The 14,055-nt window shown below is 39.1% G+C and overlaps 1 protein-coding gene across 1 annotated transcript; it reads left to right on the forward strand.

Annotated features, from left to right (window-relative positions):
* Nucleotides 1-3,085: 3,085 nt before the first annotated feature.
* On the forward strand, nt 3,086-11,987 carry RBP2 (retinol binding protein 2). The gene is made up of 4 exons (XM_032797109.1): nt 3,086-3,158; nt 7,419-7,597; nt 9,808-9,909; nt 11,934-11,987. The coding sequence occupies exons 1-4, from the start codon at nt 3,086-3,088 to the stop codon at nt 11,985-11,987; spliced, it is 408 nt and encodes a 135-aa protein (XP_032653000.1).
* The last annotated feature ends 2,068 nt before the right edge of the window (nt 11,988-14,055 follow it).

A 14,055-nucleotide genomic window follows, 5' to 3' on the forward strand; every position in this document is an offset into this window, starting at 1 on the left:
TTGGAAAGAAGTGGACTGTACAAAAGGCCTATTTAGGGGGACACCCATCTGCACTGAGGCATTAGCTCTTGAAGGGCTCTGTCATTGCTGCTACCTTGGCTCCTGGAGACAGCAACACCATGTAAAGCCCTTGGCGAGGCTATGTCTTTCTGTGGAGACACTCAGCTCCAACAACTGCTGCCTCAGCTGTCTGACATACTGGGGTAGCACTGCTATGGGAGCAACTGTCTCTGCACTGAGGCTTTGAGTACCAGTGGCTCCCCACAGCTCTGCAGCTTAATAGACAGAAGACGTCAGCACTAGGAAAGACCTTCCATCAACGATGCCTCAGCATGGAGGCATTGAACTCGCTCTGCTCCTGGCAATCTGCATATCTGTGGTCCCCTCGCAACCTCATGCCACCCAGCCACCAACAGGGTGGGCAGCCACGGGGTAGGAGATATGGAGAATGAATGGATTGGTGGAGAGACATGGAAGTGAGATGGCCCAAGGGAGATGCTAAGAGTGAACAGAGATGTGGCAGGGCACAAACCATCAGGGATGTAGAGAGCAGAAGGATCCATACATGACAAAGTCAGGCCAGATGCCAGCTCTTTCCCAGGCTGCAGGCATTAGATAAGAACTAGCAAACTCATAGCTGGAGACCAGACCAGTTGACTTGTATGTTTAGTTTTGCTCAAAATAGGTATTAGTCTTGCCTGTATTGAGCGTTTAGATGCTATGAAATGCTTGTAAGTTGCTGCAGGCATTAATCTCACTTGTCATGTTGGTATTCCAGGCTATAAGAAAATATGAACATTTTGCTTTATAACTTTGAAAATGTTTGCTCTGAACCTGTGAACCCTGGCATGGGAATTATCCCCCTGTCTAGAAGGACTATCAAAATCAGATGGACTATCAAGGAACACCGCTATTCAAAGGATTGATTAATGGCCCTATCACAGAAATGCTAGATCCAAGGAATCTTGTTTTATGGACTTGGAAGCTGAATGAAGGAAATCAGACAAAGACACGGGGAAAATTTTCCATCTCTCTTCACTTTTGAACTCTGACAAGGCTAGAGACACCAACCTGAAGCCAGAGCTCCCCACGGGTTATTTCTTGGGTCCACCCTGAAAGACATTTTGAATTGACAGCTCACTACAACTCTGTCACTTGTAGAATTTAGATGATAACTCATTTGCGTGTATATGTTTACTTGCTTTAACCTTTAAATAACTCTCATTTCTTTTTTCCTAGTTAATAAATCCATAGATAGCTTATTACAGGATTGGCTACAGGCGTTGTCTTTAGTGTAAGATCTAGGGCACCAGCTGATTTGCGGTAAGTGACTGGTCTCTTGGGACTGGAAGCAACCTGAATATTGTGTGATTTTTGGTGTTAGTGACCAGGTATTACTAAGTCCAGTTTGCCTGGGGGGCAAGATAGACTAAAGAGTCTGAAGGGACTGTCTGTGATTTCCATGATGAGACTGTTCTAGTGATCCAGGAGGTCACATTTGTTACTGGCTTGGTGAAATAGAAAATACCACCAGACTGAGGTGCCTGCCCTGAGGTAGGCACTCATGGTCATGAGCTGTTCCAGACAGCATGACACCATGTTCCTTGTGTCCATCTTCCCCAGGCTCCAGGAAAGGTCTTTGCTGTCCTATGCAGTAGTCCTGATCTGACAGCCCTGTTGTTGTCCACCAGACTGTGACTCCCCTTCAGTGGGCCTCACTAGAGAGACAAGGTGCCTTCAGAGTACAGCTGAGAGGGCTGCTGAGGTACCATCAGCTATACACTTCCATGACCCATTGTGCTCCTGCTTGCCCCTGCTATGGAGTAAAACTTGTACATTCTGTCACCTGTTCTGAGCAGGTGCATCTTGTGAGGGTCAAAATTGAAACACAGAGTAGGAAATGGTTTGATCTGACTCTGAACGAGGCTAACCAAAAGTCAGGCTAACTGAAGTGACTGCCTAAAATGCACCCTAGCTGCATTAGTTTGGCCTTTTCCTGCATTTGTGGGACTTTCTGCAGATTATCCCAATACCTTTACTGTAGCAGGGTGCGAGTTTTAGTATCCTGGTCACTGAGGTTGCTGCAGCACAGAGAAGGCTGGAGGCTTAACTGGAATCAACCAACCTGTTACTGGAGGGGATTAGTAATGCTTGGTAGCAACTGTTGGGCTAATAACTTAATTGGCTTAGTAATGGGGGGATATATAACTGTGAAGATGAGGTTAAAAAAAAGAGGGGGTGGGGGAAGAGAAGAGTTCTGTGAAAAGCCCCTCCTGCTGTGCACCTGTGCTGTAATCCTGCCCCAGCTGGAAATCCAGGATTAAAGATGCACTTGATGAAAAAGAAACAGATTTAAAAATGGGCTAGACAGTGCTGCTCCCAGGGTAGCTTGAGAGATGCTCTGTGACATGTATGATCAGTTAAATGAAATTTATTCAAGTGAATTTATGCCTGATGCATATTTGCCAACATTTGATATCTATAAAAAGGGACATTTTGGGAGGAAAACAGGGATACCTTTGAACTCTATTTTAATACATTGGAATATGAAGTTGAGAAGTAAAATAAAATCATAAATATTCTCTCTTTTAAAAATAGGGATTTCCTCTTTAATGGCCAATCTTGCATTCATTATACATCCAAAACTTATACCAACTTCACATGGGAGTTAGGGCGCATGAACTGTGCAAGGCCAGGCTCTTAATAGGGGCTTATTGTATGTAGGAGAAGTGAATTGAAAAAGAGAACTTATGCTGGGTTGCACAGTTTGACATTGTGGTGCACATGTTTCAAAGGAGTATCTATAAGAGATAGCTGTTCTTTACAAAGGTCACTGTAAAATACCTTTCTCTGTTAGTTCTTGCTTCAGAAACCCATTCCTGGCTTGTCTGCTGTCCACCTGAACTTTGTTAATGAAGCAAAGTTCTGTCGGGTTATGTCTCTGACCTTCAGACTTTATTATCTGGAAAACCATAAACTTTATTCAAGGAGGATATAAAAAGGACCTTTTTAACACATTCTCTCTGCAGAACTTGCTTCCAGGCTCAGCATTTGATCTACTCTTGGGTTTGAGCTCTTAGCCAGCATGCCTGCCGATTACAATGGGACATGGAAAATGGAATCCAATGAAAACTTCGACCGTTACATGGTTGCCTTAGGTAAATGAAAAAAATACAGTCTTGGGACAAGAGCTTTTATTTATCAATCATGCCTATTTTAAAAAAAACTAATAGTAGAGCAGTCTTACTCCTTTTATGTTTTGAGGATAAGAGTTTCTGGCAGTAATATTAAAATATTATACACTTGCTATAATATGTCTAGACAAACTTGATTGACTTCTCGAGCAAACAGGATACTCCATAGCAGTGGAGAAAAAACAGTTAGCCTTTAGCATTTAATAAAACTTTAACTGAACTAGCAGGTATAGTAAAAAGTTTACATAGTAATGAACCTTCTAACAATCTTTATTGGAGCATATTTCCACAGCAAGAAAATTAAAGTTATTAACAAATAGAATTCTTATTTAAATGTTAAAAGAACATTGAAAGAGAGTTAATTTTGTGCAAGTAGCACATTAAGAGAGCTGAAAATGTGAACGGAGATCAAGCTCCTGGTAATGCCAATTTCACTCTATTTCCCCCAAATTAGTGTCTTCAATGATTATAATGATAGTGCAAAAGTTTTACAAGGGATAATTGTCTTCTGTTGGTTTGAGGACCATTTTATATTTGACCTTTTCAATACAAATGTAATTTTCAAATGTTTTAGCTTGCATGCAGATAAAGCTTAACCCTATAGGACATTAAAAGCAGCAAAGAGTCCTGTGGCACCTTATAAACTAACAGATGTATTAGAGCATGCTCCAATATGTCTGTTAGTTTATAAGGTGCCACAGGACTCTTTGCTGCTTTTACAGATCCAGAGTAACACTGCTACCCCTCTGATACCTATAGGATATTATGGATACCTAAGGGGTCTGACTCATGTGAGTCTCAGGATATTTAATATTTTTCTTAAAGTCATAGCTACTGGATCTGAGAATCTCAGCTTCCATTTTTTGGGGGGTGGGGATGGGGGGTAAAGAGTAATGTTCCTAGCCCTCATGGTTGCAGAGGACAGCTTGAAAATGGGAAATGAGAGCACCCTAGAGGCTCAGAAACCAGGAGGCAGATAAAAAGAGCCCAACATTTATTATTATTTTAAAATCATGATTATAAACCAATCTCATCATTTGGAGTGGGTAGGCTCATGACTTTTGAGTGCTTGATAGTGGCAAGACTACACGAGGGATGGAAAATCCTTTCCACTCAACTCAAAAATGATCTCTGACCAAAATAAATGTTCTGTGGGGAAAAGCAGATAAGAGAACTCTAATATTGTTGTCATTCTTGGTGACTGACAAATTCTCTTCATTGTTTAAGCATCCTTCTTCCTTCTGGCTAGTCTAGGCATGCACTTGAAGAGTGTGAGACTTTCTTCCAACAGGACAGAGTTTTACTAAGTATTTTAATCCGGTTGTAATGTCAATCAACACTCTGTTCCCTTCTCTCCTAGACTTTCCCTTGGGTATCATCTGCTAATGTTGTATTGATTCTGTCAACTGGGTCATAACTGCTTATATTTACTCTTCTTGAAAACTTTTACCAAGAAGGCCAGCAATTGCTAGCAATATTATTATCTCTCTTTAGATTGGTACTTCCCTCTGAAATTTAGACTGAGATATTCATTGAAATTCAATAGCACTTGGTGTCTTACTCTCATAGGATGCGTATTTTTTCATCTTTAAACATTCTAATCCCAATCTTGCTACAATAAGTAATGGGCTTCCCAATTCTCTACTTTGTTTTGTATTATAACTAATAGCATGCGCTGTGCTCGAGCAATACTTTTGTCAGACCTCCGCTCCATCCTCAGGATTGTTTCAGTTAGCAATGAGAACAGGATGCCTGACTGAAACCATCCTAAAATGATCTTAATGATTTTCTCCAGGGTGTTTGACACATTAGACTATAAAATAAAGGGCTCGATTCAGCCCCTAGGTCCCTCAGGTAGAAATAGGGCCACAGGAACCCAGCACTGAGAAGTCCGCTTGAAGAAGGATTGGCAGAAGTTTAAGCCATCCACAATTTCTGATATGCTAGGTGGCTCAGAAGCAGCTGGTGCAGTACAGTGAGACAGGGGGGTTCACTGCATCTCCTGTTCTGCCTCCATTGGAGATGTGCCTACTGAATCTCCTGCTGGAGCTTAAAGCTAGTCTCCCCATAAGAAACTTGGTGTGAGATTGTGGAGGGAGATGCATGTTTACACCAATTGGCTTTGGATTGGACCCTTTGTTTTGTGGGTTTTTTGACCATGTTTTATGTACTGCAATTCAGTGCTAGTGAAAAGTGCCTCGCAGAATTTGCAACAAAGTAGTATCTAGATGTGTACTTCTATGTGTGGTTCTAAGTATTTGTCCCTCACTGACTGTGTTATCAATGAAAAAGAAATGACATGGAAATGGTGAGAAGAGATTTTTCTGCTCTGTTTCTCCTGATTTTACATTCAGTTGATATTCTAAGAATTAAGGAGTTCAGGTCCAAAGCACAATGAAGCTGAACTTTTTGAGGTTCATTCATCCTTATAATTGCTACATATGCATTCCTATACCTTAATTAACACATCGTTTTGCCCTTTAAACAAGAAACTCTAACTTTTTCATAAGCATGTTACAAAGTATTTCAATCTAATCTAATAGAACCATACTTCATCTTTATTGCTTGTATTGTTCAAAATGTGTTATGTGTTTAATAAAACCTCCCCTGATTTTCTGCAGTAGTACAAGACTAATATATTAGTCAGAAATAGTATTCCTTTGGAAAATTAGACTTCTTTCCTCTGAGAGACCTAATTTTTTTTACCTGGCTATAAATCAGACCCAGAGATACCTTTAATCCACAGCAACAGATAAAATATACTTGAATATGAACATTATTTCCTATGTTAAAGTAACACGTTTTGTTTTCCAGCCACTCCTTTCACTCAGTTTGATTAGTGCCTTACCAGTAGCATAATGAATCCACCAAAAGAAAATGGGTTCCATTTGTACAAGGTTTTGCCGAGATGAAAATGATTAATTTGTATGTGATGGTTAACAAGCCACACTATTTTTCAGTCTCTGGGAGAAACATGTTAGATTATTTCATTTGCATATAATACCATAACAAGATTCATTGCCAAATGGTCAAATATTTATTGTACCTGGCAATGCAGCTGGCATTAGGTTTATTGTCTAGGGTAGACTGTGTCATGATGGTAATATATTTGAAATCTCTTTCAGGGCATTCAGTTGCAAGTACTTGTTTGTATTATGTTAGTTTTCATCATGAACAGAGTACGAAATGGTAAAGGGGATCAGGCACAAAATGCTGACTGAATATTAAAGAGGGCATTGTCTTTGAGATTATATATATATATATATATATATATTTACTTTGCATCTTTTACCCATATGGAAGCTGCAAAATAATCTTTTTCCATCCATTTTTTTTCCTTTAAAGTCTGACCAACTTTGATTTTTGTTTCTAACATTCTTTCCTAGGGACAATCAGTATGGCTGTTATTTGTTTACTTATTTATATACAAGCATCCTTTCTGCAAAGGGTTTGCTAATTAATATGATTCTGATTCAAACTACTGTATGAAAAGGGGAAAAATGGCTTTTACAGATGGCAGTTAAATCACATGCAGTACAGTCCAGTGTCAATATAAATGCAATACAGTTCCACAGATTACACACCGTCCCAAACAATAATCAGTGATTATGGTGAAATAAAAGCTATACGCCAAAATTCACTGGATCAGACATGCACATCTACTGCACTCATTCTGAGATCCTTCTATAGATATAAGTAGAACTGGTCAAAAGCAGTGTTGGGGGAGGGGGCATATTATTTTCTTGAAAATTTTCACCAAAAAAATGGAAATTTTATTTTTTCCAAAAACATGAATACTGAAAATCTTGGGAATTTTCAGTTTTTCTCCCACTTCACGCCTCCCCATTATCTCTAATTTTGTCACTGAAAAAAGGAGAGGGGTATACGACAGTGGAAAAATACCCAAAACTGGAAAAAAATGGGTTTTTCCATCAAAAAATTAGAACACTTTTTGAAAAAAAAAAAATTTCTCAATTTTTTATTTTTTCAAAAAAGACCTTTTTTGTCATTTAAAAAAAGTTTCAAATGAGAAACGACAGCCAGTTCTAGAAGAGAACTATTCCACCTTGTTTTACCTGAAAGTGAGAGGATTAAATGTACAAATGCTTTCATAGTGTAGTTTTCATAGTTTTGGTGAATAGATAAAAATATCTTTTGCGTCTTTGTACCAGAAGTTGGAATTTGGCTAGGTATATCATATACTTATGTTTTGTTTGTTGATAGGCATTGATTTTGCCACTCGTAAGATTGCAGGACACTTGAAACAAACGAAGGAAATTGTTCAAGATGGAGACAATTTCAAGATAAAAACACTGAGCACTTTGAGAAACTATGAACTGAATTACACTGTGGGAGTGGTGTTTGAAGAACACACCAAGGGGCTTGATAACCGAGTTGTTCAGGTATACATTTAGTGTACGTGGAAATCAAATACTGAAGTTAAAAACAGGGTACGCAATCTGTAAATTTCCGGACTAAAAATAATGGGAAGCAATTTACAGATATTAGAGAATGTTTGGCTATGAAGTGCAGGTAATTTGCATTTCAAGACAGTTTCGTCTTTCACATTGCAAATATTTATTTTATAGACAAACAAGGAAGGTTTCCCTGATTTTTAAGGGCAATAACTAATTACATTTTTTCTTGAAAGGAATCTTTCCTGTCTTTCTATAATAAACCTCTTTGTAGTAAAGTAAAGAAAGGAAGTATATTTTGTCACACATAATTTAGCTGCTGCTGAAGTTGCATTTTAAAACTACTGAGGCTTTTTCCCCCTCCACATTATTTTAAAATTGTCAGTTCTATCTGAGTCTGTTCCTGCAAGCCTTCCACACATGGAATTCCTGTGGAAGTCAGTGAGAAAAGACCTCTTAAGGGATCAGGGCCGGAACCAGCTGATGTATTCATTTACTGCACACACCTTTGCTTTCCTTTTACCAATACCACCCTCAGTTTTATTCTCCTAACATCTCCTGAAAACGTGTAATGGAGAATTTCAACAATACAAAAGGCAGCCAGGCATCCAACTCCCATTGAAACGCCTCTTTGAGCCTTTGAAAACCTGCCCCAAACAGCCACTCACCTCTCTTTCTGTTATCGTTTGTTGATATTCTTCAGCTGGTAACCAGTTCTACCTTCTTCCTCAGCTCTTGGCTAACTTGCTCCTCTCTGACCTTACACCCACTTCTGCATCATCGAACTTATCCCAGTAAACAACTTGAATCTCTGAACTCAGATCCTGCTATCAGCCTCTGGAGAGATGGTCGCATAGCTCAAAGCTCACTGACAGCAAGATCTATTTTGTCTCATTAGTCCTCACAAAGGAAGTAGGCAGCATATAGAGATGAATCCTGTCCTTATTTGCGCTCATGGAATCCCCCAGCAGAGCTGCATGGGTTTAACTGAAGGCATTGTTTGACTCATAGGCCTGCTTTTGTTCTCACTTACCCCAGTTTCACTGAAGTAGCTCTTCAGGAGTTACTTCTGATTCACAATAGTGTAAGTCAGAGAATAATCAGGCTTATAATGTTCCATTTTCAGTCTCCCTAAATCCGCCTCTCTAGAAAGTCCAGAATGCTGTGGAAGTGCCATTCTCTCTCTTTCCCTGAATCTAGAGATTGTGGAGAGTCACATTCCCTGGTTTCCTATTAGTCTCCAGTTCTAATTCAAAATTGCCTTTGAGGTTTTCAGAACTCTCCCTCTGAATTTATTTCCTCTTCCCTCTCCAACTACATGCACCCACAGCCAGTTTTGGCTTGTCTCTAGCCTTTCTGCACTGTGGGAGGTTGAGGGAGCTTAGGTTATTCATTCACCCCTGCCTCTGGTGCCCATCCTACATGGAACTCATTGGCTGTTTATTTATATAATCAGGAGCCCCAGACATGGACCAGGACCCCATTGTGCTAGGTAATGTACAGAACAACAAGACTGTCCCTGCCCCAAAGAGCCTATACTCTAAATATAAGACAAGACATTAAACTGTTTCCTTGTACACCCCACTCAATGGGACAATACTTGTCAGCACGATAGGGAGCGGTACCAGCAGCCAACCCATGCCTCCATTTTCACCCTTTAATGAAATACTCAGTTTAAATTTCATTTGAAAACATATGACTGCTCTTGCTTTAAAGCTCTTGGTTACAGTGCCTGAAGGATACTATAAAATAAACTCTAACTGTATTGTACCAAGTTTCATTTACATACTTTTTCTCTGTCTGTTTTATGTACAGACAGAGGCAGTGTTAATGCTGCACTAGTCACTGTGATCCATTGCACTTTATAATCTTTTTTTATTAATGCTTTCACACAGCGAGAAAAGAAAAATACAGTTTTCATATTCAGTGCTATTCTATAAACAGCATCAGAAATTCAGTTAACTCATTGTCCATCCTTTGCACACATGTATCATTGGATCCGAAGAAATAATTGCAAGGTGATAATATATAACACTTTATACTAAGGGGCATTTGGGCCACTGCTGTTTTCACACAAGCAGGTGGGGTTTTCTCATCACACACTGAAGTTATGCTGCTTCCTTGTTAGTTTTGGTGTGTTTGAACATTTTCCAAAATCCCTAGTTAACTTGTTGGATTTAATCCTTTGATCCCTGCAGACACTAGTGAATTGGGATGGTGATAAATTAGTATGTGTCCAGAAGGGGGAGAAGGAAAACAGAGGCTGGACGCACTGGATTGAAGGAGATCGACTGCATTTGGTAAGAGCTGACTTTCATGGCTATAGCATGTAACAGAGACTCGGGAATAGTATAGTTACTATAGTTCCAAGGATTTTTCTTACTCATTTTACTCACACAGCTCTGATACTTAAACTCTAAAACCCCCTCCCTACCAGAACCCCCACTGTTTAATTTGTCTCCCCTGCTTCCCAATTAAGCCATAAACCTACAGTGACTTTTGGTCCAGCTCACTGCACTGCAGCCTTTAAACCTTCCAGTTACATAGCACATCCAATTCCTTCTGCATTTTGAGTAAATACTAAAAATAAACCACAGTGTTTACGTGCTGAAGAAAACCTGTAAGAACAATATTTTTTGTCGTTCCAAAAATGAGTTCTAGCAAGAAATATGTAGTTATCCAGATCAGAAAAACATTCCCAAAATATACAGGGAAACCTAGCAAACATTCTATAGTGTAGTTATCTTGTTCTACTGCTCACCCCTCCCCCCCACAAAAAAATCCCCCATCAAACAGCTGAGTTAGTAAACTGGGATGCAAAAGAAATGCAGCAAGCCTGAGAGATGCCATATGGGCCTGTAAAGAAAATAAGCAGTCAATGAAGTCTGGAAAAATAAATGAGAGCATACAGAGGAACACTGGGGTCCCAGGAAGAACAATCAGTAAATTGTACACGGTAATGCTGGATGGTAGGGGCTCAGAAAGAGACAGTAACAGGCAGAATCACACAGCTTTTAGTGATTAGTTTAATACTAACTTCACCAGATTTGGATCTGTATAGATGAGGGGTCGGCAGCCTTTCAGAAGCGGTGTGCCGAGTCTTCATTTATTCACTCTAATTTAAGGTTTCACGTGCCAGTAATACATTTTAATGTTTTTAGAAGGTCTCTTTCTATAAGTCTATAATATATAACTAAACTGTTGTATGTAAAATAAATAAGGTTTTTAAAATGTTTAAGAAGCTTCATTTAAAATTAAATTAAAATGCAGAGCCCCCCGGACTGGTGGCCAGGATCTGGACAGTGTGAGTGCCACTGAAAATCAGCTCACGTGCCGCCTTTGGCACACGTGCCATAGGTTGCCTACCCCTGGTTTAGATAGTTAGGAATTATTTTGCTTATCAGAATATGAATTTCTCCACCTTGGAACTGGATTGCTGGCTATAATACAGAGCTTAAAGTTATCTATTTGATGGACAGTATGCATTAATATTTTCTTTGTAACATGTCTCCTCTATTTATCACATGAAAAGCCAGATCCTCAGCTGGTGGAAATTGGCATTGCTCCATTGACTGAAGTGAAGCAATGAAAACATGCACCAGTTGAGGATCTACCTTGAAGTCTTTTCTTGTTTAAAATTAATTCTGTGCAGTTATATAAACCACATTTTACACTGTGGATGGTTTTGATGGCCATCTAACTACCATTGGAAGGTCAATCAGATGAATAAAAAAATCCTATTGTTTTCTTCCATCTAAGCAGAAACCAGTGTCACCCAACTAACAGACAGACTTTTATTACCCTATTACAATATAAATTCAAAACTTGCCAATAATTCCATTAATGAACATTCTAATTATTGGCACCAGGATTCAAACTGAGATCTCTGGAAACAGGAGGATCTAGTGGGCTGGTGCATGAGTCCATTGAAGCACTATTGCCCTTGTACCCATCCTTTCTGAGACTTCCCTCCACTCTCCTTTTGTAATTCCCTTGTTGCTTCAGTGCTTCTAATAAATTTATAGTATGTTGTTTTAATAATAACTATGCAAAGCCACACCATTACAGAACAATTTCAATGCATTTTTCATTTTATACTTTTTAAAACTCAATTCAAGTGTCAAAATCTAATTACCACAACCTGCAGTGCATGCCAGCTGATTAGGGCTCCATAAAACACATTGTTGTTGTTTTTTTAAATAAGCAAAACTCTTTTTGAAGTGGTGGTTCAGCTTGTCTTACAGTGATTTTTCGAGGGGAGGTGCTGTAGATGGGAAACATAGCTCAGAATAATATATACTTACCAATTGTTTTAATGTTGCAGGAGCTGACGTGTGAAGACCAGGTGTGTCATCAAGTATTTAAGAAGAAAAAGTAAGCTGACCAGAAAGTCCAACTGGTTTCACATGTGCTATTACGCTGTTTGGTTCTTTTTTTAAAAGCTATGTATTGACTGCTTGACACTGCCATGTAAGTGCATTTCTGTGCACTGTTATCTAAGACAAACACATCCTTTTAACACCAACATGGAAACACTTCTGTATGTTTTAAGGTCTTTTGCCTTTCAATCCAGAGTTAAATAAAAATAATTCTTATTCTTGTCATTATTTCTTTCATTTCTAAAATCCTTGTAATTTTTCCAGAAGCAGGACAGTAAGTCCTCTAAGAACAATGCGGTAACTAACCAGTCACTGTTATCTCAACAACAGAACAACTCTGTGGTGCTGTAATATCATAATATGTTTGGATGAGTGAGTGCAAATCTGACATTCATTGTACTGCTTCTATTTAAGTTAGTTCTGGGTCACTAAGTCTATAGTTTCAGTCAACAGGATGGCTCAACAGATTTGTAATAGGATACACAGCCTTTCACATCTAGGTCACTAATTTGAATTGGGCCCAGGTCTGTAGCTACTGAAAATTCTTACCAGCTGATAACTGTTTGATATGAATTGTGTTGGTGTTTTCTTAGTCCAATCCTAATAGACAGGTGCTCACAACCCCAAACCAACCATCATAATTGACTGTTAGTAATCTCAGTGGAGAGAACAGAAACTGAACTAATCTCTCAACTCAAGAGCTGGTCCCTATAGTTAAGCTTGAAGCACATTGACAGGGGCTGCATGTGGAAGCCTTGCACAACAATTATGTATACTGCGCCTATTCTGTGTGTAAACTGTCTCCTGTGCTCTCAATCTTGTACCTTGTATCTTTTACAGGTTTGTTGTTAGTCTGTAGTTTCCAGCTCTCTCTTTGAATTTCCACGGTTTAATTACCTGTCTGTTCAGGGTTTTCCAAAGGACTTTGTGCTGTTTGCAGGGGACAAGTTTAAATCAACCATGGATGATAAAGGATTGTGTTTTCAGTAGATGGAGCCTGAAATCATGGAGCCAAATGTACACCTATATATGTATCAGTATTAACATGTATAAATCTGATACATATGTGTTCAAAGATATTTGGACACTCAGATACTTATAAGTGCTGGGCAAATATAGGTGCATGAATTTTTATTATTATTTATTATTAACCGATCTGAGCCTCCACTGGTTGAAATAGATGCTGTTTTGGCATTCTTTGTGTGATCTCTGATTTAAAGACTGAGGATTTTCAGGTCTAACGTGGCAGTAACTCATGTATTTTTGGAGGTTTGTCCACAAAGATGAGGCAATTCCTTACTACTTGTTAAGCCCACCTCTGGAACTTCCACCAGAAACAGGTGCTCACTTTCTCTTTCTGGACCCCTGCCAGCTCACTATTCTTACAGGGGGGCACGTGAAATAATTCTACACAACTCACTAAGCTTTCCAAGAACTATAGAAATGACACAATTGGATAAAGAATGCATGTTTTTAATTTTCTGAATAAAAAGTCTCAAATTTGACACTTACCATGAGAAAAAATGTGCTTTGTACCATAACTTGACATTAGATCATAAAACATGGGGAAAGAAAAGTTTGCCTTTCTATATGAAGTTGTCATTGCTTTACAAGTGATAAGCATTGAGTTTTGAGGATGGCTAGAGAACAGCGTTGTTCAGCTGAATTTAGGGCCACTCAGAGGTGGGGAGCAAGTGAGGCAATTTGACCCAGGTCCTGCAGGGTCCCACACAAGAATATAGTATTCTAAAGTATTGCAACTTTTTGTTTTTATGGAAAGGACCCTTGAAATTGCTTTGCCCCAGGCCCCCTGAATCCTCTGGGCAGCCCTGGATGAATTCTTATTATGTTACATTCCAGAGTTCTCTTGGTACTAGGTGGGTTTATGGGATGGAAGTGGGTGGCATGTAAATCACTGATACGGTAGGGGAACTTTAAACTTTTGGGAGAGGACAGATCAGAAAGAAAATTGGATCAGCTATTTGGGTAATATCACTTTCCTACACACATTCTGGAGTAAATAATTGCAGGATTTTGCAAATGGGGAAGGAAGATGTGCCTCAAGGT

The sequence above is a fragment of the Chelonoidis abingdonii genome, chromosome 8 (assembly GCF_003597395.2).
Source record: "Chelonoidis abingdonii isolate Lonesome George chromosome 8, CheloAbing_2.0, whole genome shotgun sequence".
Taxonomy (NCBI): Eukaryota; Metazoa; Chordata; order Testudines; family Testudinidae; genus Chelonoidis; species Chelonoidis abingdonii.

Bases quoted from the DNA above. Each gene is read 5' to 3' on its own strand.
- RBP2 (XM_032797109.1), top strand. From the start codon at position 3,086: ATGCCTGCCGATTACAATGGGACATGGAAAATGGAATCCAATGAAAAC. The intron at 7,598-9,807 runs GTATACATTTAG...TGATCCCTGCAG, and splicing joins TTGATAACCGAGTTGTTCAG to ACACTAGTGAATTGGGATGG. The intron at 9,910-11,933 runs GTAAGAGCTGAC...TTAATGTTGCAG, and splicing joins AAGGAGATCGACTGCATTTG to GAGCTGACGTGTGAAGACCA.